Here is a 26123-nt window from a genome sequence, read left to right as displayed (position 1 = left end):
GATTATCAATGGAGATGGTTTTTGATCGGTTTGAGTGTGCATGGTGAAATCGATGTTTACTGACACTTATCAATAAAATCCCAATCTTTCTAGGCCTAATTATATTTTGTACTTGTCCCACCCCTTTTGAGCCATGTAGCACAAAGCTCTCTGCAAACAATTAAGTCCCACAATTTGCTGGGGGTGGTGAGAATTGTCTCACACACACACACACATTTTACAAAGAGAAATTGACACAAAGGTAGACACATTGGTCTAAGATGACACACCGAGTTTACTTAGATTGTGAACTCCTCGGAGCAGGGAGTGTCTTTTTATTCTGTGTTTGTACAGAGCCTAGCACGATGGAGTTCTGGCCCATGATTGAGGCTCCTAGGAGCTACCACGATATGAATCACGAAAAATCGGTGGGGGAGGTGGGAACAGAACCCAGCAGTCCTGGCTGCCAGGATTCATTGCTCTAACTCCTAGATCATGTTGCCCCTGAATTTGCCTCTCCCTGAGTATTTTACATGGAGGCAAAATAAGCATTTAGCAGAGCTGAGTTCTTTCTGGGACTTGCATCCTGACTGGAGAAGAAAACATTGCCACTGCACCGGTTAGCGAGACCATTCGTCGTTGTCTCTGTTTTGCGCTGACCCTCGGCTAATGATTTCCCAGGATGCTGGCAGGGGAAGGGAGGGTGCACAGGGAACCTGACGTGGCCTGTTATTTTATTGATGGGCTACTTTGTCCTGCACGGGGTTTGGGGGGGGCAGGTTAGAAATAGAGCATCAATAAACGGCTCGAGTTGTGAATGGAGAGAGACGGATTAGGAGGCAAGGCGAAAACATGTCAGAATGCAGAAAGAAAAATGAGCAGCTGGCCAAGTAAAATGGGTGTCTGATGAAGGATGCAGGGCCTGCTGGAAGCAAGATACCGGGGCCTGGTGACACTGATGGAGAAAGACTGATGAAGAACAGCTGGATCTGGCTGCAAACATCTGGGGAAACCAGGCTGGTCTGAGGGAGAAGTCGAATAACTACAGTGGCTCCAGCAGTGACTTCTTGGGGTTTTACTTTGTGGCCTTGTTAACTCGTCACCAGGCGTTTAATTAAAAGATTGGAGTTTATATGTGTGAGGGCGGGATAGGAGCAGTCACTTCTTTGGTTAGAGGGGATGTAAGTGTAGCTTTAGCAACCCTCCTCTTTCCCCCTTTGCCCCTCCCAACTTAGATTAGGTGTAAAACTTTGGCGTGTTTGAGGCCAAATGCAACTTCCTTGGGCTAGTGTCTGAGATGCAGTCCAATGGATGCGGGATTGGGAAGGTGCAATCAACATGGGCCTGGGAATTCCAGCCCGGTTCCGAAGCTGATCCAACCGCACCAAGTTGGTATGAACGAGCTGGGCTGCTGCTGGAAAGGGTGTTTCCTCTCAGCACTTCAGGATTTGGGAATTCGCTCCTTCCTCCTAGTCTGAAATAACCGTAGGCTGATCACATCTCCACGGCTTATCGTTTTTCTGAGGCGGTTGAAAGTGGGGTAGGGTGGGGGCGAAATATAGTAAGGGTGGGGGGATTGTTGGGAAGGGAGGTGAATTTCAGGGTGTTAAGTTGCCTGGCTCACTGGCACTTAAATGATAATTAATGGTATTGCTGCACCTAGATGTACTTTTAAGCTGTGTAAAGGGTTCCTCAGGCACATGGATAGGGGCCATTTTGTAGCATTTGCATACATCAAGATAAACAATCAGCGTAAGGATGGGAAAAAGTAAGTCAGATCGTAAACCTGATTTCAGTGCGAATCTAGAGGATAATGTATGTAGCCTAGTGAGGAGTCTTTCAATTAATTTCTTCTCCCTTTTGCCAACTTTCACAATTTGATTGAGTCATACCATAGTGGGTGGCTTCCTTAAAGCCCCAACTGCTGGAGTCAGGTTATGGCCTGAGGCTCTCAGCTGTTGATAACAAATAAAAGGAAATGCCTAGCTAGCAGAGAGAAGTTTGGAAATGTGACCCCCTAACTGCTGTAACAGCAGAAGGCAAAGAAAAAGACCCGCAAAGGTATGGCTGTGTAAATCCCATTATTTTTAAGCCAATATCATAATTTTGGCAGGCCCATCTCATGATTTTGGAATGCCAGGGGCAATTCTGCTCGTCAGTATAATTGATCACAAGTCATTGGGTTGGATGCAGGAATTACTGGATGAAGTTCTGTGGCCTGTGTTATGTAAGAGGTCAGATTTGGGGCTCATGATGGACCCTTCTGGATTTGGTCTATGAATATCCAGGAACCGAAGGAAGTTCCTAGCTGGCTCCCCAAGAGACCCTGCTCGCTTGCTTCATAACATTTCTTTAAACATCTGTACCAGGGAAAATCTTACTGGTTCTTTAGAAATTAAACACCGAGCTTAAATCTGATGGGAAGCATATTTAGATGTCGTCAGTTTAAGCACATACATCAACCTCATAAATATGGAAGCTCATCTTGGGGAGCGGTTTGAGATAACCTTACCAGCCCTTGGAAATTATGAAGGAATATTAATTAGCCAGGATCTGGGCAGTGTCTCGTAATGAATAACTCAAGATCCTCGCTGCATAAGATAAATCACTGTCTGGTGGGGGGTTGGGGGGAGGTAGGAAATTCCCAAGATTATTTATTGTTTTCAAATAGCACCTTCCACAAGGCTCAAAGTGCCGTGCAGATATAAAAGGACCATTGCAGCTGCCTCTGGGGATTGACACAGCAGCTGCTTAACAGCCCCATAACACACCAGTTTATTATTTAGGTTAAGACGGTAGCTAGAGGCCCCACCTGGGATCAGGGTGTCCAAACACCCAGGCCACGTCTACACTACAAACTTGGGTGGCCAGTCCCTGACCCAAAGAACTTGGCCTAACAGACAAGCTGTGCAAAGCGTGGAAGGGGAAACAGAGACTAGTCCCAGATGTCACAGCACGTCAGTGGCAGAGCCAGGGTCAGAATGCGGGTCTCCCCATTTCTGCTCTAGCCACTAGGCCATGCTTCCTCTTCTTGAAGGGGCCTCTCCCTCGCCAATGTCACTGAGGAATTTCAGGTAGACAGGACGTGCTGCGGCTGCTGGAGCTGGGATTTGGCTACGACTCTGGGTCGGACACACTTGCTCTGCAGGAGGTTGCCCAGGTCCTTGATTTTCCAGCACCTCCTGCACTGGAGTGTCGGGCGTTTGTGCATTGCTGGCTAAGCCCGAAGAGCGCCTGCCTCCCTACCTACTGAGTCACCAGCACCACTTTCTGCAGCATCCTGAGGACGGACCGTTCTGTCTCCTCGCCACAGGCTGAGTTAGATCCGAGAAGGAGAGAGAGACGACACTACGGCATTCCCAGCCAGGTGGGGCTCCCGCTAGTTGGGCGGGCGGTCTGTTACTTGACCAGACAACGGCATGAGCTCAAGGGAAAACCGCCTCTTCCCGCACGCCATCATCCCATCTCCGGAGGGTGTTCATGGCGGAGGCGCCTGCTGGAGCTAAGGTGGCCCGGCGCCACCAGCGGTTGGCTTGGCAGATGGTACTTATCTGGTCCCCATTACACAACCTTTTGTGCGTTTATGCTCACAACCCTCCCTGTCCAGATGGGGAACTGAGGCATCTTTAACTCCAAGCAATGGCGAACGGCCTGAAGGATAATCTAGGACGTCGCCCAGACGTCAAAGGGAGGTTTGCACAAAAATCAAGGGCAGACAAGGTACTGCATAACGTCCATAACATTCCCTCTCCTGTTTGTTCAGTGCTTTGCCATCACATTCAGCACCACTTCGTGGGAAGTCTGCGCGGCCCCTTCAGGGCCAGTGCTATTCCTGCCCTTTGTTTCTCTTTCTCCCCCCGTCTTCAGTCCTGTTTTTCTCCCTCTTCCTGGTCTGTGTGTCACTCCTCTCTTCCTCCTGCGTTTCCTTCCCTGTGGGCTTTCTCCCTTCCCCATTCCATCTGCTAAAATGAAGAGTAACAGAATAGTTAATGCTGACATTTAATGCGTCTCCCCTAATCTTTGGCGTTAATGTGCCGGTGGGATTAATGGGGGCTGGCCCGTTCACTCCTCTCTGAGTTATTGTTTCAGGCTGTCTGCAGACTCAGGCAGATATCGCTGCACTGGCCATGCTCCGTTCAAGGTTTACTTCCCAGCCCCAAATCCTGGAGACGTAATGGTAGAACGAAAATTGAGATGCTGCCTATTCTGAATATGCCACACGCATACATCAGCAGTGCTAGACATTTCATGCCCGTGACCATCACTGGAATAATTAACTAATTGAGCTCTTACATGATCATCAGACAATTGTTTCCAAGTTAATACCCCATCACGATGAATGGAAGATGTTCACACCTCGTCAACCTATACATCTAGGAACCAGGAGTATAGGCCAGCCCCACAGAACAGGGACTGGGTCCTGGAAAGCAGAGACTCTGAAAAGGATTGAAGGGTTGTAGTGGACCAGCAACTCCACGTGAGCTCCCAGGGTGGTGCTGTGGCAAAAGGTAGATGAGATCCTTGTGTGCATAGATAGGGGAGTCGTGAATAGGCGCAGGGAGGTGATTTTAACGCTGTAGACGGCATCGGTGAGATCTGATACTGGCAAGCTGCCGTGATGATTTTGTAGTGTCTGTGCAGTTTGTGAATTCCGTGTGGGATTATTAACTTTCTGTGTGTATCGTGACCAAACTGTAAACTTTATTTTGAATGTACAGCCCTATGCCTTCTCCGTCCTTTTATCTCCATGGTGGACGGAAGTTCCAAGGGGCAGTAATACGAGGCTGACAGTAGAGGATTATTAAATCAGGGTGTTCTGCTATTCAAATAGGAACATCCTAGACAACAGGCTGGGTGTCGCCCAGGAGAACAGGTTTGTTGGGGTGAGGTCACCTGGCAACAAGGTCATTTGGTAGGAGTCTACGTTCACCTGTGATGCTGCTCTGGGGGGTCACCTGACAGAGGGACTAGGAGTTATAAGAAGGCAGGAGTTGCTCTGCTTGGTGTCTTTGGCCATTTTCATCAGCCCAAGTACAGGAGAGCTGCAGCAGGAGCCTGAACTCAGCCCATTCCCCAGGGACTTCCAAGGGGTATTGCATGAAAGGTGTGTGGTGTTTTCTAAATGATCTGCCCTTCTCCACACTTTCTCTCTTCAGTAAAGAGCAATGGTGCTTCAGAATCCTGTGCAAAATCTCTGTGCATGCCTGTCCGTGTGTCGTGTGCTGCACCCATCGGGTGCCATTGAAGATTTAAGCTGTGGACTCAAAATGCATGCGTGGCTGAGTTCTGGGGCTGGCGTGTTGAAGCTGTGGGGGCCTTTAGGGATCCGTTCTGGTCCCAAGGCGAGGCAGCTGGTCTGTGGAGGTCTCAGCTCCCAGCAGGGAGATCCGCACCCTGAGAGGGTGCCTAGAGCCCTCAAGCTAGGGACAGAGCACGAATCTGTTCAAACTCCAGAGGCTTAAAGCCCCCGGGGGGTTCAGTGGCTGGATCCCCTCACGGCAGTCTGGTGTATGCCCAAGAGATCGACTGACTCTGTGACAATGCACCCAGTTCTGGTGTCCCCACTTCCAAAAGGAGGTTAAAAAATTGGAACGGGCAGATAAAAGCCAGAAAAATTATTTTCAGGAATAAAATACCTCAGAGTGAGCGACTTAAAGAGTTTGATCTGCTTGGCTCAGTGGTTCTCAACCTCTTTTCCTTTGCGGACCCCTACACAATTTCAGATGGTGGCGCGAACCCTTTTGGAAATCTTAGACCTAGTCTGGGGATCCGCAGGGGCCTGCGGACCACAGGTTGGAAACCACTTATCAGCAAGAAGATGGAGAGGTGACTTGATTGCCAGGTACAAGTCCCTTCAGAGGGAGAAAGTAACAGGAATTAATGTGCTCTGTGATCTAGTGGAGAAAGGCAGACCAAGACCCGCTGGTGGGAAGTTCAAGCCACACACGCTCCAGGAAGAAATATAGCCTGAATTTGTAACGACCGGGCTGATTAACCATCAGAACAAACTGCCCAAGGGAAGTGGTGGATTCACCATCCCTTGATGTGTTCAGTTGCAGACTGGCTGCCTTTCTGCAAGATGGGTTTCAGCCAGACACGAGTGATTGGGCTCGGTATGGAGGGAAATGGGTTAAATGTGCTGTGCAGGAGGTCAGCCGGGTGATTTCATGGCCTTTTCTGGCCTTAAACTCCATGAATCACTTTCTACTTGGGAGACTCTCTCAGGAATGGTCATTTTCTTCCCCTCACCTCAGTCCAGGAAAGGTTAGACTCAGGTTGAGAGTTCTCCTGGGCAGGGTGGGTTCCATGGGGCTCCGCTTATAGCCAGTCATTGACTCCTCTCTGCAACAAAGCATGGAAAATAAAGCCCCGTGGGAGGTTAACGGTACCGATCTCGCTGCACCGCGCCACATAATAACAATGCAGGAACCCGTCCCTCTGCTCTGGGTCTCAGTCGCGCCATCTGCCTGTGGTATTTGCGCCATGTCTTTCCCTGATAGAGGAAAGGAAACGCAGCTATGTTCTGCCGAGCGTCTCTCCACTGGGCAGGCAGAGTGAGGTTCTGGGGAGGAGGGAATGTAGTAATAAGCGAGGATTGCCCGACTCCTGATCCAAAGGCCATTATGCAACTGACATCAGCAGATATGCTCGGTTGCTCACGAAGTGCCGTCCAGAGGGAATGGGAGGGCTTTTCTTGGCAACTTTTAGTGATGCCCGTGCAGCTCTGTCAGCTTGATTTATGTTGCAATTTGCATTGCTTTGCATAATGTGCCCATAATGTACTTCGCACTCTGGTTTGTTGTTTTAACACCGTTTAAAAAAAAAAAAAAAAGACCGAAACCTGGAAGGCCTGATTGTAAAATAGAACTGAGCCAGGCTGCTGCCGGGGCCCAGAGTCGGGCGGCTCACAGGGAGGAATTTTATCCCTTCTTGCATTGGCTGGGTGCTGTGCAGAAGCATCACCTGTTGAACTCGCCCCAGTGTCCTCACCCTGGCTCCTCTGTATCCAGTCTCCATCTCTCCCATCCTACTGGCTCCAAGTCCATCAGCCTACATTTCCCTCCCTGACTTCCCCTCCCAACCTCCTGGCCCAGCCGGTCCCAGTCCGACCCCCTCGCCCAGCCTCCAGTCGCAGTCCTTCTGCCCTTCGCTGCAGGCTCCTTCTCCCAATCTACTCTCCCCATCCCTTCATTCATAGGTCCCTCTCTTGTGCCCTCTGCTTTCAAATCAGGCGACTTCCTCCTCCTCCCATCCTGGGCCCAGCAGGCTCCTTGCTCTCCGTTTAGGTGCCCGGCCCTAGCACGGCCTGCAGTGCAGGGAAAGCTCTACACAGCCACAGGCTGGAGCGTGCCCAGGCGGACAAAATCTTCAGGGTACCGAGCTGCTAAAATCTAAGGTCTACTGAGCGTCTGCAAAATGCCATGTTTTCTACAGCTGGTTACTAGGCCGGGCGGAATTTGATTTCTGTTGTTTTGCTCATTTCAGTGGCTAATATCGATATTTTAAAGCCTTTTTCCTCCATTTTGGCCAATTTTAAATTTTCACAGTCGCTCAGAATTATGGGTTTTCAGCATTTTGATGTTTATATTTATCGAAGTCAGTTTTCACAGTTTGGGGGGCAGGCAACACGGATATAATGACGGCAAACATTGCGATTCAAAAAGTGAAAGTTTGATAACCCTTCCAACCCAAATTGTCAACATCACGTGTCCAAATATACAAAGTAAATCTCCTTAAATCAAGTACTAGTAAGTTCTCCAACAGCATTTTTCTTACTCTGCCTGTAAGTACATATCAACTGTCATCGATAGAAATATATTTTTGTTGGTTTGTGTGTGTCTGGTGAAATTGGCATTTACCGACATTTGCTGATAAAAATCTGACCCTGCCAAGCCTACTGTAACTTGGCTAAATTTGGGCAGATGTTCATGGGAAAGGCAAAAGGCACGTCCCTGACACAAAGTCCACCTCCTTCCAAATTACAAATCCCGGCAGCCCCGGAGCTTTGTAAAGAAAGGACCTCAAGAATTTTTTTAACATGGGCGAAACATTGAATTTTCCCCTAGCCTGGTTCTCAGAAATGGCTGAACTGATTCGGCTGAAATTAGAATATATATATTCAGAGTGAGGCAAACACGTAGCATGGAAAATTTCAGCTCAAATGGTTCAACTTTGGCAAAGATATAAGCAACTGAAAACAGGGACTTATAATGGAAAGTGTCAGGCAACCTTAACAAAAAATGCTACCTGCGCTGTCTAGAATAGAGGTGGCCTCTGTATATATGTAGATGGTTGGTGTTTCCAAAGAGCATAATCTGTTGGCTGTGAATTTAGGGAATCCTGTATTCTTCATTAGTCTGTCCAAGATAACTGCTTTTGTGTATGGCACATTGCGTATAGCCCTTTAAATGGAGCTCTCGCCCTTATGTTCTCCTATGTGGTCTTCGGTCTCCTACTCTAACGCGCACAGCATTGATCGTTCTGTACTCATCACAGCCCACGTTCACCAGCGTCCCATTGCTCTTCCATTACCAGCTGACATCCACTGTCTGCGCACTGCAGTATTGCAGCTGGTTATTAGTGAAGAACTGAAATCATGGGGGGCCGGCTGTAAAGGGGAAGATTAAGTTGAGTCCTGGAAACGCTTGGTGGGGGCAGTGGGATTGAAGAATCTGAATGTCCCGCTCCTCTCCTGGGTGATGTGGATGTTGGGTTTGGCGCACGTTCGGGATGCTCCGGGAGCACGATCACACCCAATCCCCGGGCTCCCTTGTCCCCGGGTCACAGCTCAGGACAATTTATGTCTGAGCTCAAGTTCAAAGGCTCTGCCGCTGTGGTGGTTCGTGCCAGAAAGTGCTGTTCACTGGGCCATTGTTCCCGTGCCAGAGCCTTTCCACCGTGCCCCTCCCTTTGGTCCAGTTCCCTACGTCTGATCGGATCCCGCTCAGCAAGTGCCAGCCTCGGTTTCCAGATCATCCACTCGGGCAAGTGTGCGTGGGGCGGATGCATGGGGGGGGGGAACTCGACTGTCAAGGCTCTGGGAAAAGATGCTCATTTAAAGGGCCAGCATCTCCTTTCTTTAGAGCAACCCCCCCCTCCAATGAACAAAGCTCAGTCAAACTGAAGCACCTTTGTTTGAGGTGGAACATGCTGCAGAGAGATATTTGGGATGCGGGGGGTGGGGAAAGAGGCCAGTCAGTCCCAGAGAAGATCCGAGCCCAGGGAAAGCTGGGGGCGGCTGAGCTGCAGTCGTGCCAAGGTTTTTAAGCGTGAGCACGGTTTAAAAAAAATCAGACTTGAGGCACAAACTCAGCTGTCCCCTCTGTCGCTGGAGCTGCTGGGAGACGGGTCCCCCAACGAGAAAGCGTCCTCTCTGCCGGCACCAGAGCCGGCTGCTCCAGAGCAAGGAAGGTGCTTTGCAGAGAAGCCAGGCGCGGATTTATTTCCCCCCCCCATCCTCCTTTTTTCTTTTTCATTCCCTTTTTTTTTTTTTTTTTTTTTTTTTTGCATCTCTCCTCCCGCTGGCTGCTTCCTTTGCTATATCTGGGCCAGGAGGTGAACGTCCTGGTTGCCGTAGAAACAGAGATGAAGGACACACTTCGAACAAAACCAACAGAAACCCGCTTTGTGTGATTCTGGCCCTGGGCTTTCTGCTCTGGGATCCTTGCCCCCTCACCCCTCCCTCCCCGTCCAAGCAGCTGGCCAGTGACTGTGTGCTGCCCAGGGGCATTAGGAGCCTTTAGCACTCTTCCAGGGGCGCCGATGGGGCTCATAAAAACACTCGTCAGGGAAAGGCAGGACAAAGCAACAAATCCAGGCGGGTCTCGGGCTGGGTCCCCGGTGACCCTGCTCCTCCGGGGACTAGACCAAGGGGCTGTGGTACTTTGGATGGAGCCCAAGGAATTGGGTGCCCTGGAGCTGCTTCTTGGGACCCCTCCTCCTCGCTCCCTTGGGCAGCAGCGGAGCCTAGTGGTCAGAGCGACTCTGGGGGCTCCGGGGCCATCTGACCCGGGTCCTGTTCCGGACTCTGCCAACGCCTTGCTGCGGGGAAGGGGGCCGCGCCGCCCTGCGCCGCGCTCCCCCCGCCATTCCAACGCTGGCCCACCCCTGCAGAGCACGCGGGGGGGGGGGGGGGCAGCAGGGGGTGGGGAAGCTGGCGGAGGGGAACGGGAGGGGACGAAGCTCAGACAACGCAGCCGTGAGACCTTTCATGGGGGCGGGGCTGGGACCCCTCAGTCCTACCCACCACCCCCTCCTGCGCCAGCCCTGGGCGGCTCTCCCGATGCCCCTCAACCCTGACTGGAGCCCCACGGCTCTCCCCTGCCCTACATGTGCAGCTCTGTCAGCCCCCTCTGAGCCTGACCTGCCTCCCCGCACGGTGTCCATGTACATACACACACACACCCTGCATGGTGTCCATGTACACACACACACACACACCCCCGCACGGTGTCCATGTGCACACACACACACACACACCCCGCATGGTGTCCATGTACACACATACACACACACCCCGCACGGTGTCCATGTACACACACACACACACACACACACACACACACACACACACACACACACCCCGCACGGTGTCCATGTACACACACACACACACACACACACACCGCACAGTGTCCATGTACACACACACACCCCCCCCCCCGCACGGTGGCCATGTACACACACACACACACACACACCCCCCGCACGGTGGCCATGTACACACACACACACACACACACACACACCCTGCACACAGGAAGTGGTGGGTCTCAGCAGCGGTACCAGCTCTGCGGCAGCTCATGGTGTGCTCTGGTGCGGAGCAGGAGATTCACCAAGCCCCCTGTCCCGGTGGAAGGCAGTTTCTGGACCCTACGAGCGGGGCGGGGGCACGCAGCCCATCCCCCTGAGCCCAGGAGCGGGCAGGGGGTAAGGACCTTGAGGGTTCATTAAAGACGGTTGATTGTGAGGAACAGAACTTGAATAGCACAGAGCAAAATAATTCCCAGAGGTGCAGCCGGGGGGTACTTTGGTACAACAGCCCCTGAGGCTGCGCTGCGACTTCTTCGGCCGATACTGAAGATGTGGCAACATCAGAACTGTTTTGCTGCGAACAGATTTAAAAAAACAGAAGTTGGTTAGAGGAGAAGGCAGCAAATGCCAGCCCCTGGCGCCCAGGCTGGTCAAAGGGCATCGTCACCGCGGCTGCCTGGGAAACCAGAGCCCTCGGAGGCGTCCCTTCCCCAGGCGCTATGAGCATCGGGGTCTCCCCCATTTGCGGCTTCTCATCTCCACAGCGGGACACAGCTCAGCCCGGCCCTGCCCGTGGGGCCCCTCACAAACACCAGCAGGGTCTGCTGTCTCAGGGACCAGCAGCGGGCTGGGGGCGTCACACGTTCAAAGCCGCCCAGGGGTACGACCCAAGGCCCAAAGAATGACGCCTGTTGGCGTCCGTTCGGCTCGGGCCCCAACACCCTGATCCCCAGGAAACCAAGGCAGGGCTTGCGGACCGGGGCCCGGGAGACCGAAGTTCCAGGTCCGAGCTCGGGCGAGTCACTTTGGCTCTGTGCCTCGCTATCCCAGGCTTCAAGGGGGACGCCCATTGCTAGGGCTGTAATGCAGGCTGGACTTATGCTTTAGAGCGGGGTAAACTGAGGCATGGCACGCTGAAGTGATTTGCCTCCCGCGTGCCGGAGGCGGGCACCAGGAACGGAACCCAGGTGTCCTGGGATCCCAGTCTTCTGCTGGAGCCACGAAAGAACGTGTTCATCTGTTGAGCCGGGTGGTGCCCCGGAGCCGCTCGGCCTTCTCCTCACAGCGCCAGCGCTGCCGCCCCGTGGGGAGGGGAACCCCGTCCGCCCCTGCGGCCTGGCCGCACTGGGAACAGCTCGTCCGTCGGAAGCACTCCAAGCGCATCAGGCGAGGGGGCCCTCCGCGGGAAAGGGACTCGTTGGCCTGTGTGTTGCTCGTCTCCTGGGGGCTGCTGATCGCCGGGGCCCCACTTACGAGTCGAAGAGTTTTTCTAGCTGCCGGGGCCACTTGTTCCTTGGGAAGGGAGAGTGAAGCTGGCCTCTTCCCATCTACCACAGCTACCCCAGGGCAAAGGATGCCCTCCCAGGCAGCCTTACAGCCCCACGGCCCTGGCGTTCTGCCCCCAGCGACCCCTTCTTCACCTCACTGCCCCGAGAGCAGACTCTGGCCTTGCAGCTGGACCCTACTCACCAATTCTGACGCTACCTGAGGTCCTATTGAATCCCAATACGCACCCTGGAGCCAAACCACAGCTTGGGCTACCCTACAATAACAGGCCAGCACTGTGCCCAGTCCGGGCCTTAGGCGGGGCTACCCTACAATAACAGACCAGCGCTGTGCCCAGTCCGGGCCTTGGCCGGGGCTACCCTACAATAACAGACCAGCGCTGTGCCCAGTCCGGGCCTTAGGCGGGGCTACCCTACAATAACAGACCAGTGCTGTGCACAGTCCGGGCCTTGGCCAGAGCTACCCTACAATAACAAATGTCTGAGTCTCAGGCACCGGGCACGAACAGATGTGCAGCAACCATCTAGTGACTGCATGCAATGGAAGGGGAAAGGAAGGAAACTCGTGAGGACGGGTGAGGATACAGACCAGGGCAAGTGCCAGGCACCCAGCGTGTTCCTGCTGCAGAGTCTAGCTCCTTGCAGCTGCCAGACCGACTGTATTTCTCAGTGGATCGCAGCACCCCGAGCGGCTGATGGCAAGGGGTAGCTTCCCAGGGCGCTGCCTGGCCCGCTTTGCTCCAGCGGCAGGGCGGGGGGGGGACCGGCCCTGCCCCACTCTGCTCTCCCGGCCCGGTGGCGCGGCGTCAGCAAAGCGCGGTGCGGAGCCGCTCGCTGGAGGAGCTGCCGTCGTTTGCCTTCAATCAAGACGTTTCAGCCGGCATCAAAAGCCCCCACTGGGTAAATCATCATCGCACAAAAAACTTCTGCCTGCAAAATAGGTCACGTCGGCCGCCGAAGAGCGAGCGCCTCGGAGCTGGGCTCGGCGGGAAGAATAGCGACAGCTGCGCTCTCCAGTCGCTGTGGAGAGGGCTATAAATACAGAGCGCGCCGTGCATGTGTATAGCCGCGTCCAGCTGCTGGGCCGTCTGCTTGTCAGGGCCAACTGTTTCGAAGTGAGCCGTGCTGATGGGGAAGGGGGTTTGTGCTCACATTCAGAGCCAACGTGTGGAGTGCGGCCACCCCACCCCCGCAGCTGTGGCGCTTGATTGCTCCACAGTCAGCAGCTTTGACTGGGCGCCGCGGCTGCGTCAGGCTCCACGCCGGGCTCTGACCCTGTCCCGCCCTGCGGAGAGGCGCTTAGCTGGCGCGGCTCAGGAGCCAGCGGGCGGCTGCTCGGGCCGGGATGGTTCTCTGCTGGCAACCTTCGATCCAGCTAATCCTGAACAGCCAGCACCGAAGGGACACGGTCTGGGGGAAGGGAGCGTGGCCTAGTGGTCGCAGCGCCAGGCTGGGATGTGGTAGACCTGGGTTCCGTTCCCACGGAGGAGGGGCCATCAAGCTTCCCTTCAAGGCTGTGTTGTCAGTTCGGCTCCGGCGCTGCTCAAGTGGAGTAAAGGGAGGCAGGTCCTTGAATAAATGGGCCCTCTCCTAGGTGGAATTGGACCTGTGTGTCCTAGCCCCTGTACTGCTAGGAGCTAGTGGAGACTCCCCCCCTTAGCTCAAGGGCAGTCTGGAGCGGGAGGATCCGTGTGCCTGTGGCAGGCAGCAATGACAAGCGTGGCCAGGGAGTGGGTCCAAGACCTGCCTCGCAGGGGAGGAGAGCTGTTGAAGCTAAAAGACAAGGCTGGCCCAGAGGTGGAGAAACTGGCTGTGAACAGATTCACGGGGGGAAGCAGAAGAAGGTTTCTACCCCTGGGAGGGGTGAGGTTCTGGCACTCCCAACAGGAGTCGTGGGGGCAAACCACGTGATTAGCTTTGAGAAAGAGCAGGACAAATCAATGAGTGTGATCATACGACGGGGTTGTGGATGGCAGAGCTCAGCGGCCCTGTGACTCCCTTCTGGTGTATGTCTCATATTCATAATGCTCATGCTTCAGGGTTTCAGCTGGCTGCCCACAAGGGTCAGGAAGGGATCTCCGCCTCTTCCCCCCAGCTCTGATGTATTCTGGGTTGTTTGGGGTTTTTTTTTGGTCTCCTTCCTCTGAAGCATCAGGGATGGCCGTGGCTGGAGATGGGACACTGGGCAGGGAGGACCAGGGCTCTGAGGTGGCACTTAGTATTCCCTCTCTCAGGTGCTTGACTCACATGCTCAGGGTCTAACTCAACACCATATGGGGTTGGGAAGGAATTTCCCCCCATCTCAGACTGGCAGGGACCTCGGGGCTGGGGGGGCGGGGGGCGGGGGAGGTTGCCTTCCTCTGCAGCATGTGGGTGTGCAGGTCGCTTGCGGGATTATCTGGGTATATCTCAGCTAATCATTTCCCTGCCATCCTGGGGACCTCGGGGTCTGGTGCCCCTCGGTCCCTCCTGTTCCCCATCTGTGGTACATAGTAGTCTAGGTTCTTGTGGGCTGCAGTGCTTGGGTCTGCTTTCGGTTGTTTGGTTTAGTGTGCGGGGCTGAGTGGCGCTGGTGGCCTGTGACATACAGGTGGTGGGACTAGCTCATTGGTTTTCAAATTGTGGGGCACGACAATATGATCGGGGGCAAGAGGTGGGGTGCGGGGCTATGGCCGGTAGGGTAGTGACGGAGGCATCCCCAGAATACTGGACATTGTGGTACTGCCATGAACGGCGTGACTCCGCCCCCACCTGTGTGACTCCGCCCCCACCTGCGTGGTCCCGCCCACATGGTGCATGCGAGATCATGCCTGCGATGGTGGAGCAACTCCCTCTTCGGAATGGCCGCGGCCTCCATCCGGCGCGTGATACAAAACCACGTCTGGCTCTAGATCCAGATCGGATGGGGGGACAAACTTTGGACACCAGGACTGTCCGTCTTACAAGCAGACGAAAGGCCAGCTGGGGCCAGGCAGCGGTGGGGAGGGGGACAGGGGAGTCTCGGTGGTCAGGAACGGGGAGGGAAAAGCACACGCCACCAGCAGCCAAACCCCAGTGAGTTCAGCTCGCCGTTCTTCGCCCGAAGCATCGGCCTTACCAGGGCTCCCTGCTCCTACCACTGGGGATGGTGCTGGAGGACGAGGCCCAGCCTCACAGGGACGGTTTCTCCCCTTCTGCAGGGGCGACGGCTGCTCTCATGTGCGACGCGGGGGATCGAACCCGATGCGTCGGCCAGGAGGAGGGCGGCCGTCACGCTGTCCCCATGCGGCGGGCGTGGCCTGGTGCGCCCCGGCGGCAGGCACGGACTGCGGGCTCGGGAGTGTCAGCCTGGCACTCGGCCATCGGCAGTAAAGTCCCTTCAAAATGAACCAAATGAGCAGCCGAAGCCCCGTGCAGATCTCTAATCCGCCTCCGCCCCCCTCCCGCTCTCCGGCGGCCGAATCCCAGCTGTCTCGGAGCCCTCTGGGATATCACAGAGCCGTCTCTGGCCTCACAGGTGCTGGGGGTCGGCAATTTAAAATATAACGTGCAATCCGGGGGGCAAGGAAGGAGCTGGAGAGTGGGACAGCTGCCTTGGGCGAGAGCATTAGCCATGGCGGCTGCGAGGAGGCCTGCGTTGTAGAGCCCCCCGGCAGGGATGAATTGTAGATTAAACCCTCTGCTGGCAGCACCTGTTGAAGGGAAGGACAGCAGCACTGTGACGTAGCGGCCGTCTGCCCCACTTGTGCTGCCTCTGCATCCCCCCGACGTGAGGTCTGGAGCCGTCGCGGGAGGAAGGGGGAAGCCGCTCCCTCTTGGTGGGGAAGGACACGCCAGCAGTGCTGGGCGAGGGGAATCTTCCCGCTGACTGTGATGGAAGCTGGCCCAGTCGCCCGAGCGAAAGGAGTAACTAACGCATCAAGGAAGTACCCTGCTTTGACGGATTGAAGGGAGGTCTCAAGTAGGGTTCCACAGGATCTGTTCTGGGTCTGGTACTGTTCAATATCTTTGCTAATCAGCTGGGTGTAGGGATAGTGAGCAGACTGGTCACGTTTGCAGATGACACAAAGCTGTGGGGGGGTTGCCCATACTTTAGAGGACAGAGCTAAAATTCAGAGGGATCTTGATAGATTGGAGAACTGGGCTATCGACGACAAAATGAAATTCCACAAAGGCAGGTGTAAGGGGCTTCACTTAGGGCAGAACAAAGAAATGCACCAGTGGAGAACGGGGGATAACTGGCTTGGCAGCAGCCCAGCTGAGAAGGATCTGGGAGTTGTGGTGGATCACAACCTCAACACGAGTCGGCAGTGCAAAAGCAAATGCCATTTTGGGTTGCATCAGCGGAGGCGTAACATGCAAGTCACGGGAGGTGACGGTACCGCTCCACGCAGTGCTGGGTAGGCCTCAGCTGGGGTACCGTGTCCAATTTTGGTCACCAGTGTATAGAAAGGATGTAGAGAAACTGGAAAGGCTCCAGAGGCAAGCGACAAAGATGATCAGAGGATGGAATCCAAGCCAGATGAGCAAAGGAGCTGGGCGTGTTTAGTTTGGAAGAGATTGAGGGGGGACATGACAGTGGTGTTCAGATGCTTGAAAGGCTGCCATAAAGAAGATGGAGAAAAGTTGTTCTCTTTTGCCGCAGCGGGCAGGACAAGAGGCAGTGGGTTCAAGCTAGAGCACAGGAGATTTAAATTAAATCTCAGGAAAAGCTTCCTAACTGTACGAACAGTCGGACAATGGAAGAGACGCTCTAGGGAGGTTGTGGCAGCTCCTTTGCTGGAGGTTTTCTAAAGAAGGCAGGCTAGCCATCTGTCTTGGATGGTTTAGACACAACACATCCTGCATCTTGGCAGGGGGTTAGAGATCCCTTCTAACCTGATGATTCCAGCAGGCCCTTAGCTGGCCACTAGAGGGGGACATGGCTACGCTCACTCAGCCACAACTGTCCTGATCTTACAGCAAAACCTCTCTCCGTCTCTACGTCCTTGCTCCTGCCTCCCAGAGGATTTCAGTGGCGCAGACAAAGGCGTCTGTGTTTTTCTCCTGAAATGTTGGCATGCGCCTGTGGCTGTGCTAGGGAATGGAGAGTGGAACTTTGCCCCCTGTGGATTCTGTTCTGCCCAAATATATCCCCAGCTAACATTTCCCAATTTAAGTGTGAAAGGATCCCGAAGCATGTGCAAAGAAGGAAGGATAATGGGTCAGAAGCTCGGGCAACGAATAGCTGCCATTAAAGAAGCACTCACGATTTACATTAAAATTTTTTAACCGGTTTACGGTCTTTTCGGGAGACTCTGTTAGAAGCCTGAAATCTGTCTGCCTAGGTTTTCCTAAGGTGGCCGGCCCATCACCATGGTACTGGAGTGCCTTCTGCAAGAAGGAACTGTACAAATCTGTCTTCCAGCCCTGCTGGAAGGAACGACTTAAAGTTATTAAGATAGGAGAATGCTGCTGCGTTGGGGTTATTGCAGGAAAGCTCATGTGTCGCCTTCTATTCCTAGCCCCCTATCGCCCTCCTCCCGCCAAAAACTGTACCCCAAGCAGAGTTTTGACCCCAAAAAGGGAGACGTGCCAGAGACCCCGTGAAGTCCACTGAAGGCTCTGCTATTGATTTTACATGGAAGGCACCCAGATGCCGTGGTGATGGGCAGTGGTAGATGGGTCTAAGTGATGGTCTGCACGTTTGCCAACATCAGTCCTCCCGTTTACCAATAGCTTGATTCTTCCAGCAGAGCAAAGCCATCCTGTCAACTCATTGCCGCGGAGGCGATTTCTCAGATAGTTAGGGCCAAAACCAAAGGACCGCCAAGGTCCTGGGCTGGACTTTGCTCACCGGGGAGACAGCGTAGGGAGAGAGAAATTGGGGTGACCTATTCCTCGCAGGCTGCTGAATTCTGAAAGCACGCTTTTCCTCCCCCTGGTTAAGAACACTCCTCTGGAGCACAGGCCAAAATGATTCTTCGTGTCCGTCTTTGCTGTTGACAACAGCTCCATTGAAGGACATCTGGAGGGTTCAAGATATGCTCCCTCTGCTGGCTGGTAGTAGCACAACCAAAAATATCATGAGGTCAAACCGCCCGGGGAATTTCTCTTTAAAAATCTCCCCCCCCGAATGAGTTATTTGTAGAACTTTCCTTGCCAGCTTCTAATGTGGATCAGATTTTGGCCCTAAACTACTTGACAGCTTCCCCTCCTTTTAGGAGTATTTATCCGGAGCCAGATCTCGCTATCCATGTACACTCGGCGCATGGCTGCAGTGTCTGACTGTCACGGAGCTTTACAAAGAGAAGATCTAGTACCGACCGGCGAGTCCTCTGCAGGGTCAGATTTCCTTTCATTGTAATGATTAGGGATAGGCATCTCTGCCACAAAGTTACATGTGAAATATGCGAGTGTGGGGTATGTACGTGTGCGCGCACGCGCACACACACACACAGTTACACTGTTCTGAGCACAGAAGCCCTTTAAAGCCACACTCCTGCTTCAGTGCACACTGACGGCAAATTTTGCTGGAGTTTAGTTTCCTACCAGCACTGTAAAGGGAAATAGGCGAACAGATTGCAATAAAAAAAACCCAACCAAACCCACAACAACCCCAAATGCGGCTAACTGAGCCCTAAACTGTGATTTATCTGCGAGCCAATCGAAAGCCTCCAGCATGAGCCCAATTCCACTTACTGAAAAAAAAATAAAAACTCTTAATTGCAATTACTTGGTTGGCATAGCAGCGCAGCAGCTCAGTGGGCAAAGCTGCTGGGACCAATTTGAAAGCCGCCTCAATGCTTGTTACAGACAAACATTCTGGCTGGGTAGCTTGCCGCAAGCCATGTATGAGATGAACTAGTGGGGTGTCTGGTTAGTGACGTTGGGGATATAGCTGGGAGAGTCAGCTCTCCAGCAAACCAGTCCCAAATGATTCCCACAGTCTGCTAAAGGTTTTAGTCCAGGATAGAGGGAGGCATGGTATAAACAGCGGAGACGTGTTGGCTAAACAGCAATGGAAAACTTGCTTTCATTTCTCCGTTAGCCTGTGGGTTGTTGGTGTGTTTTTTATTTTTCCCCTCCAATATGTTCAGCTCCTAAATTCATCATGGAAATGTCACAGCAAGGCTTCTGCATGTAGGGTAGCTGTGCTTTACTATACCAGACACATGCAAGGTCACACGCAGACCTGTTGTAAATTACATCAAGGCCTACTGTAAATAGCAACAGGAGAGGGGAAATGCCAGATTTAAGGAGGGGGGAAAACAATATATAACATTGTGACAGGTCAAACAACTCCCGGGATGTTCAGTTGCCACAGAAATAGTTTTCACATCCAATCCATTAGGCAAACGAGATGTGAAAGTATTTTCTAGTTTGTTTTAAAAATATCAAGGATCAGTATAAACCAGGCCTAAAAAAAATTAAGTGTGACCATCTATAATGTTTTTTTCCAATGGCTTGACAAGCTGCCAGCTGTCCTGGGTGTAGAGGGAACATACTTAATGTTTTAGAAAGCTCCGATTGCTGATAACTCCTTTTTTTGGCTGGGGTAGTGTTGCAGGAAGAGGTAAAATCCAGTAGTTTCTTTAAAAATGTCAAACTTGTTTTTGTTTCGAAGTGTTCGAAGTCAAACTATTTTCTGTTTTCAAAAAAAAAAAAAAAAAAAAAAAATTTTTAACGTTTTGATCAAACATTACCCAAACTGTCAGTGAAATTGTTAACCTTTTAAATGTTTTCAATAAAAGCATCAAGGTTTTTTGTTTGTTTGTTTTTTAAAGTGCATCTTTGGCAAAAAACCAGCAAAGTCCAATGTCATTGTTTTGCAAAAATGTTCAGTTTGGGATAAAAAGCCATTTTTCAGGGGAAAAAGACGACTTGTTTCAAAAATTGGGAGGCGCTCTTCTGATACCTAATGTCTACTTCTTCGATGAGAAGAGGCTAAGCTGAAATGTTGATGTTATTCTATAGATAATAGGATCCTTTAAAAATAAAATCTTCCTTTTGGATTGTCTGAAAAGACCCAGTACAACCCCAAAACCTTAACTGAAAACAAAATATAACCTCAAAACATTGATTTGTTGTTTCTACTAAATTTTTATTTATTGACAAAGCCATCTAAATTATACATTGAATTTTACAACATGACCAAATATTGCAAATACCCCTTTTGATCAAATTCAAAAAAGGAACATAAACTATAGAGCGTGTCTGGGTCAGACTGTACCCTGAAATAAGACATCATAGCCCATATGCTCTTCGGGGAAGGACATTTCATCTTCAGATATGGTTTGCATCGAGCACAATGGGGCGCGATCCTGAATGAGGCTTGTAAGCGCTATTGCCATACCTATATATTTAATAAAGAAAGCACAGTGATCACTTAGGATTAGAAAGAATACAGAAATCCCTAACACGCCAAGAACCTGGTTGGAAAATGGGTGAAAAGAACTTTGTGTGTCTCAGGTCAGTTTTATCTCAGAACTCCTCACATCCCGTCTGATGCTTTAACCACTATGCCATCTTTCCCCTTCTAAGAACCCAGACAGAGATAGCAGAGGGCTCTTTCATCTATCAGACAAAGGCATAGCAAGACCCAATGGCTGGATGTTGAAGCCAGACAAATTAAAATGGGAAATAAGATGCACATTTTTAATAGTGAGGGTAATTAACTATTGGAACAGGCCTCTGAGGTATGCGGTGGATTCTCTGTCCCTTGGCGTCTTTAAATAAAGGTTTGATATCGCCCCAAAAGAGATGATGCTCTTTCTACTTCAACCCCAAGTCATTGAGCTTGATGTAGAAATTACTGGGTGGGATTTAATAGTCTGTGTTATACAGGAGGTCAGACTAGATGATCATAATGGTCCCTTCTAGCTTTGAAATCTATGAATAAACTCCACCCATGTCAATGAGATAGTTTGTTTCCATAGAAACTTACTTAAAAGGGGGAAAAGCAGACCGAGTCGGAAGGACAAAACCCAAACACCATAATTGGCATAAATTGAACGTGACCCTGGTGGATGCAATAGAGTTTTTTTTCAGTGATGGCAGGTGTTCCGGATGGTTGTAACCAGTCTTATGCTTTGTGTTTAGACAGGTGGTGTTGAAGGAGGAGGAGGAGAGCTTTGCTAAGCAGATCAGGGTTGAATGAACTGTAAATATATTAAAATAAGAGATGGCAGGTGAATCGTGTCTCAAGTACTTTTTAATTCCCATCTGGTGGATGCCTGGAGGCTTGTTTACCACAAAGAGAAAGTTTATGGTCATCAGTGTGGGATGATCTGCATAAGTCACCCTAGCTGCCTGGAAATAAAACTCTTGGAGCACTCCCCTTATCACGTTCTCTCTATGACTGCCTGGACTGCTTACATTGATTACTTTTGTCTGCTGGTTTTAGCAGGGAGCATTGTGTGAGTAGATGTCCACACCAAAGATGCAAACACATCTCTCTACATGCAGGCCTATCTAACGATTCAGCAAGCTGTTCCTGGATTCAGTGACCAAGAAAGTCCATTTTCCCCCTCAAAATTGGGACTATAGGAAAAATTAAAAAACCAAAAACTCCGAGTGTACATATGTCTGTCTACGAACAAGAAGAAAAATCTGTCCAAATGCAAACAGTTAATTGCGACACACATTATCAACCGCTCCTTAGACGAAAAGAAACAGGTTTTCTGCTTGTTAAAGATGTGATCGAAGAGCAGGGAAGAGCCTAAGGGATAGTCTGCACTTAAAACCTACAGCGGCGCAGCTGTATTGATACAGCTGTGCCGCATTCTGTCGACAGGGGAGAGCTCTCCTGCAGACAACATACAACCAAAATGAGCGCTGGTAGCGATGTTGGCCGCTGACATAGCGCCGGCCACACCAATGCTTATGCTGGCAAAACCTAGGTCGCTCAGGGGTATGGTTTTTCGCACCCCTGAGTGACAAAGGTTTCGTCAGCATAAATGCTAGTGTAGACAAGGCCTAACTCAAGCCTCTTTCAAAGTGGCAGGGAGCTCTGGTCAGCGTAACTGGAACCTGGTTTTTTTTAAGGGGTATGGAAGCATTTGAGAAACTCTACGCTTACAATGCAGCAAAGGTGACGTAGTTCGAGTTTGGGAACCCACATTCTGAAGCTTTGCATTTAGCCACTTAAACAGCACCAAGTTGCTCTTTGTAAGAGAGTTGTGATTGTTTACAGCAGGCAGATGCATTAACAACAAAGCAAGGGCGACCTTTCAGACACATGCTGTGATGCGTTACTCCTCCTTCAGCTCAGCAGGCCCTGGGAACCTGCGCTGAAAAGATTCCTGGGGTTCCGGATAAGCTACTGCAGCTGGAGTTACTGAGCCAGCTGATTTTAAACAGATCTGCCTGTGTGTCTTATGATGCCTTGCTCACTCCGTACGAAGTTGGAACCATGTCACCTTGCGTATTTAGCTGTCGCTTAGGAATTCACGTCAGCCCGTTTTATTCCCCAGTCTTTTGATATTTAAACTGGGTCTAGGATCACTTCAGTTCTCACATCATTCTCCTTTGGACTTGGAGACAGATGTACTCTGGCTCTGCAGGATCACCAGAGTACAGGCAGTGCAACCTTTTCCCACGCTGGCCGCCAAGCCGTCCCCTAGAGATGAGAGAGGGCAGGGCGCGGCCTTGCTCGTTCTTTGGCCTTTATGTTCGGGCTGTAAGCAATGCTGCCAATCGTGATGGTGGATTTAAAAAAAAAAAAAACAATCTGTAAATCTGTGTGCTGCAAACTGGCCCGAGAGCTACCAGATGCTTTGTGCACTGGACATAACTGCTTTTAGGTGCCAGCAGCTTGGGCTGGATTTGAACTGGTGAAAAGCACACTGCCCTTCCTACCAGTTATGAATCCCTTCTCACCTCTGACGCAGCCATTTGTACTGAAGAAGTTGTAGGATTTGTCAGTCACGGGAAAACGAATCATCTTAGCGAGCACGATTTTCCTTCCCGCTTCCCAGCAACCATTATTCCGACCCCTAACCATACATGGGAGTAATTCTAAACGGAGAGGTTCTTTCCAACAGTGGCCGTTTCATAGCACCAGCCTCATGGTACCTAGGCTCAACTGCAGAATGCTACCCCCACTGCAAAGCAATTGGACTTTTTCACTCTAGCATCCCATGAGCTGCTGTTCAAACTGATCCCCAGTGCCCCTCCTGAAGTGAAAGACAGACTTTAGAGAAGGCAAAAAACACACTGTGTATTTAAAAAGAAAGAGCGAGAGAGAACGGACCAGCACCTCATTCCAGCAATTTAAACATGGAAATAATTGAGCTTTGCTGCAGAGTTACCTTGATGGCCAGGGAGAACTACCAGGGCTGTAGAATACTAAGACTACTCTCAAAAAGACACCTGCCCGCCCTTCCCCTGAACATGGGTAACCATGTACGTGCCAGCATGAGCTGGGCCTGCTGGATTGCGTTTTACTTCAGCTGGAGGAAAAGCCAGCCCCTTCTTGCATCCAGTCAAGAGCTTAGGTTATACATACGTGCTCCTCTCCCACTTCTAGAGAGGGGTGCAGCATCATTGCTGTGTCATTAAGAGGAAGGTCCTTTTTAGGGCTACAGGAGGCAATGGATGATGTGAGAAATTGACCCGCATTACACAAAATGATGGGGGAATTGAGAGGGGGGGTTAACTACCCAGAGTTACTAATGAAACAACACCTCATTTGTCAATGGGGAAAAGCTTTGACTGACCTCTGAGAATGGATGATTGTGGAACCAGTGGGGGCAGGGCATGCTGTGATCATCTCCGTGATTACATTGGCTCTGCAGAAACCAAAAAACAAACCCCCCAGCCCACTGGAATTCTCTAAGCTGAACCACGATATTACTCCTGTTTAAAATCACATTTTCTAATCAGATGAGTGTGGAAACAGTTCATGCCATTTATATAGGGGGGGAGCACAATCCCTTTATTGGGAAAAATAACTGTACTAAAGAGCAGGTAAAGGACCAGTTCCAGCAGTGGGTTTTAACTGTTGTTGTTCCCTTTTTTAACAGCTGTAGCTGTGCACAGATGGAAAAAAATTTGGTCAAAAAGCAGCAAATTGGCGCTTCCAGGATAGCATTCAGCTTCCACAGCTCCTCCATTTCCACGCAGCTCACTGGGGTTTATTTCTTCTTTGCATTGACATTTTTGCAGACCCAGTTCATGCCATCCTTCGGACAAAAGGTGGACACAGAGAAAGGCAACGTTAGTCACAGAAGGGGATTTAGGAATCCTCAGACCCGAACGAGCTGTCTACCCCAGTGTCATTCGGAAAACACATTTTTATCACTCTTTCTACGCATACTCCCCCAAAATGCTACATGAAAATTGCAAATGACACTTTGTTCAGCGGCTACTGCCACAGTGCGGTTCTGGTCAGAAAAGGGACTTCATAAAAAAGGGTTGTCTTCTCATTCCACCAATGTCTCCAGGTCCTGTGAGGAAGGACTGGCTTGTAGTTAAAAAGGATCGAGGATCAGTTTCAGGTTCTGCTACAATGGACTACTGCAATTCTTGGCAAGTCCCTCAGTCTTTCTGTGTGTCGATTTGAGAAGATGCTGGCCCTATAGTTAGGGTGCTAATTTGGTATTCAGGTTCAGTAACCTGCTCCGTCACAGACTTCCTGTCTCCTTATGCCTCAGTTCCCATCTCTACAATGGGGATAAGAGCCCTGCTCTGCCTCACAGGCATGTCGTGAGGATAAATACATTGAGGACTGTAAGGCACTCAGATGTGAAAGTGATGGGGGCCAGAGGGGTACCTCGAATAGATAGATTTCCCCATCTCTGAAATGGGGATGATACTTCTCTACCATGCAAGGCTGCCGGGAGTTTTCATTTACTCTTTGTAAAGCAAGTTGGGATCTGTGATCTGAATGCTCCGGCAAAGAAAGCATCGTTGTACCTGCTCATGCTGCTGACTTATTAGCCTTGCCATGCTGATCCAACTGGGAGAGCGCCAACTGGATTCTTGTCAGCTGTGTGCACCCTCTAAACGGCCCCCAAAAGTCCAAGTGCAGAGTCTTTAGTCAGCAAAAAGAACCCAGAGGGCTTTTCAGGTCCTAGATTTAAAAACCCATGTTTGGGCTTGGAAACTGGGCAGATGGGATCTGGGGGCAACGGACAGGGAACAGGGAGTCCCAACGGTTTGTTTTTAGAGGCACTTTGCTGACTATCACTACACCTTTAAAGTTGTTAGACCTTAGAAATAAGACCCTTTGGGCCATTTGAGCAGCCTGCTAGTAACTTTCTGCATTGTCCAGTGGCAGGGCTGGGGGTTGTTTCCTGCTCTCTTATTTCTCAGGCCAGCACAGAGTGGGACTAATAGGTTAAGAGCTTGATCATCCCAAGAGTGTTGATAGAGAGAGACAGGATGGGTAAGGGAGCATCTTTTACCGGACCAAGCTCGAAAGTTTGTCTCTCTCACCAGCAGAAGTTGGTCCAGTAAAAGATGTCTCTGGTATCCTGGGACTGACATGGCTACAGCAAGACTGCATACAACAATGGAGGAGTGTTGTTGGCACACAACAGCAACGCCTTTTGGTGAATAAAGGAAATGCACAGATTGGCTCTGAACAGAGCCCTGTCTAGCTCTTAGCCAGAGAGAGGCTGTTACATAACCTCTGGCGTTAGAGGAGACTGAATCTGCAGGGCTTAATCAGGAACACAGACGATCTCACTTTGAAAATAGACATTTACCCTGGTAGCTGTCCGATTGGGCAGCTCTTATCTGAAGAGATCCGGTGGTTTTCTAAACTGACCTTTGTTGCAGTTTTAAATGAAAAAACAAACCCAGTGGTGCCTCAGTTTACAATGGGACATACACACACGCAAACAGAGGCCTAATTCTAATAATGGCTCTAAGCCTACCTCCGGGAGGGTCACTTTCTTGATCTTTATTTAATACTGCAGCAGAGAGGAACGTGTAAAACAAATTGTCTGAAATCCTCTGAGCAAATGGGAAAAGTCTAGAGTAGATTCATTTTAAGGCCCGGCAGCTTTGTGTTTTCCCTTTCAGTAACAATGTATAACCTATGTGTAAAACATGTAATGCTTTAAGCAAGCAATAGAGTGGTTTAAAGCTTATCACTTTAGAGAGAGATTCTCAAGGTACACGATGCCATAGCTTTACAAT

General features: G+C 51.0%; 1 protein-coding gene and 1 long non-coding RNA gene across 2 annotated transcripts in view; one reads left to right on the top strand and one right to left on the bottom strand.

The window, feature by feature from the left end:
* The window catches only part of LOC137146024 (uncharacterized), a 38645-nt gene that overhangs the window by 2075 nt on the left and 10447 nt on the right, over positions 1-26123 (top strand). The gene's annotated exons all lie outside the window — the stretch shown is intronic.
* ARL3 (ADP ribosylation factor like GTPase 3) overlaps positions 20059-26123 on the bottom strand; it is a 37430-nt gene continuing 31365 nt past the window's right edge. Inside the window, exon 6 of the mRNA XM_067537090.1 lies at positions 20059-24160. Coding sequence (XP_067393191.1) covers positions 24113-24160 — 48 coding nt within the window. The 3' untranslated portion in view covers positions 20059-24112. The remainder of the gene's footprint in view (positions 24161-26123) is intronic.

Source organism: Emydura macquarii, unplaced genomic scaffold (assembly GCF_026122565.2).
Source record: "Emydura macquarii macquarii isolate MOO-44397 ecotype Brisbane River unplaced genomic scaffold, CSIRO-AGI_Emac_v2 contig_3692, whole genome shotgun sequence".
Lineage (NCBI taxonomy): Eukaryota > Metazoa > Chordata > Testudines > Chelidae > Emydura > Emydura macquarii.
The sequence above is the reverse complement of the archived record's forward strand: the minus strand, read 5'-3'. Positions and strand labels throughout refer to the sequence as shown.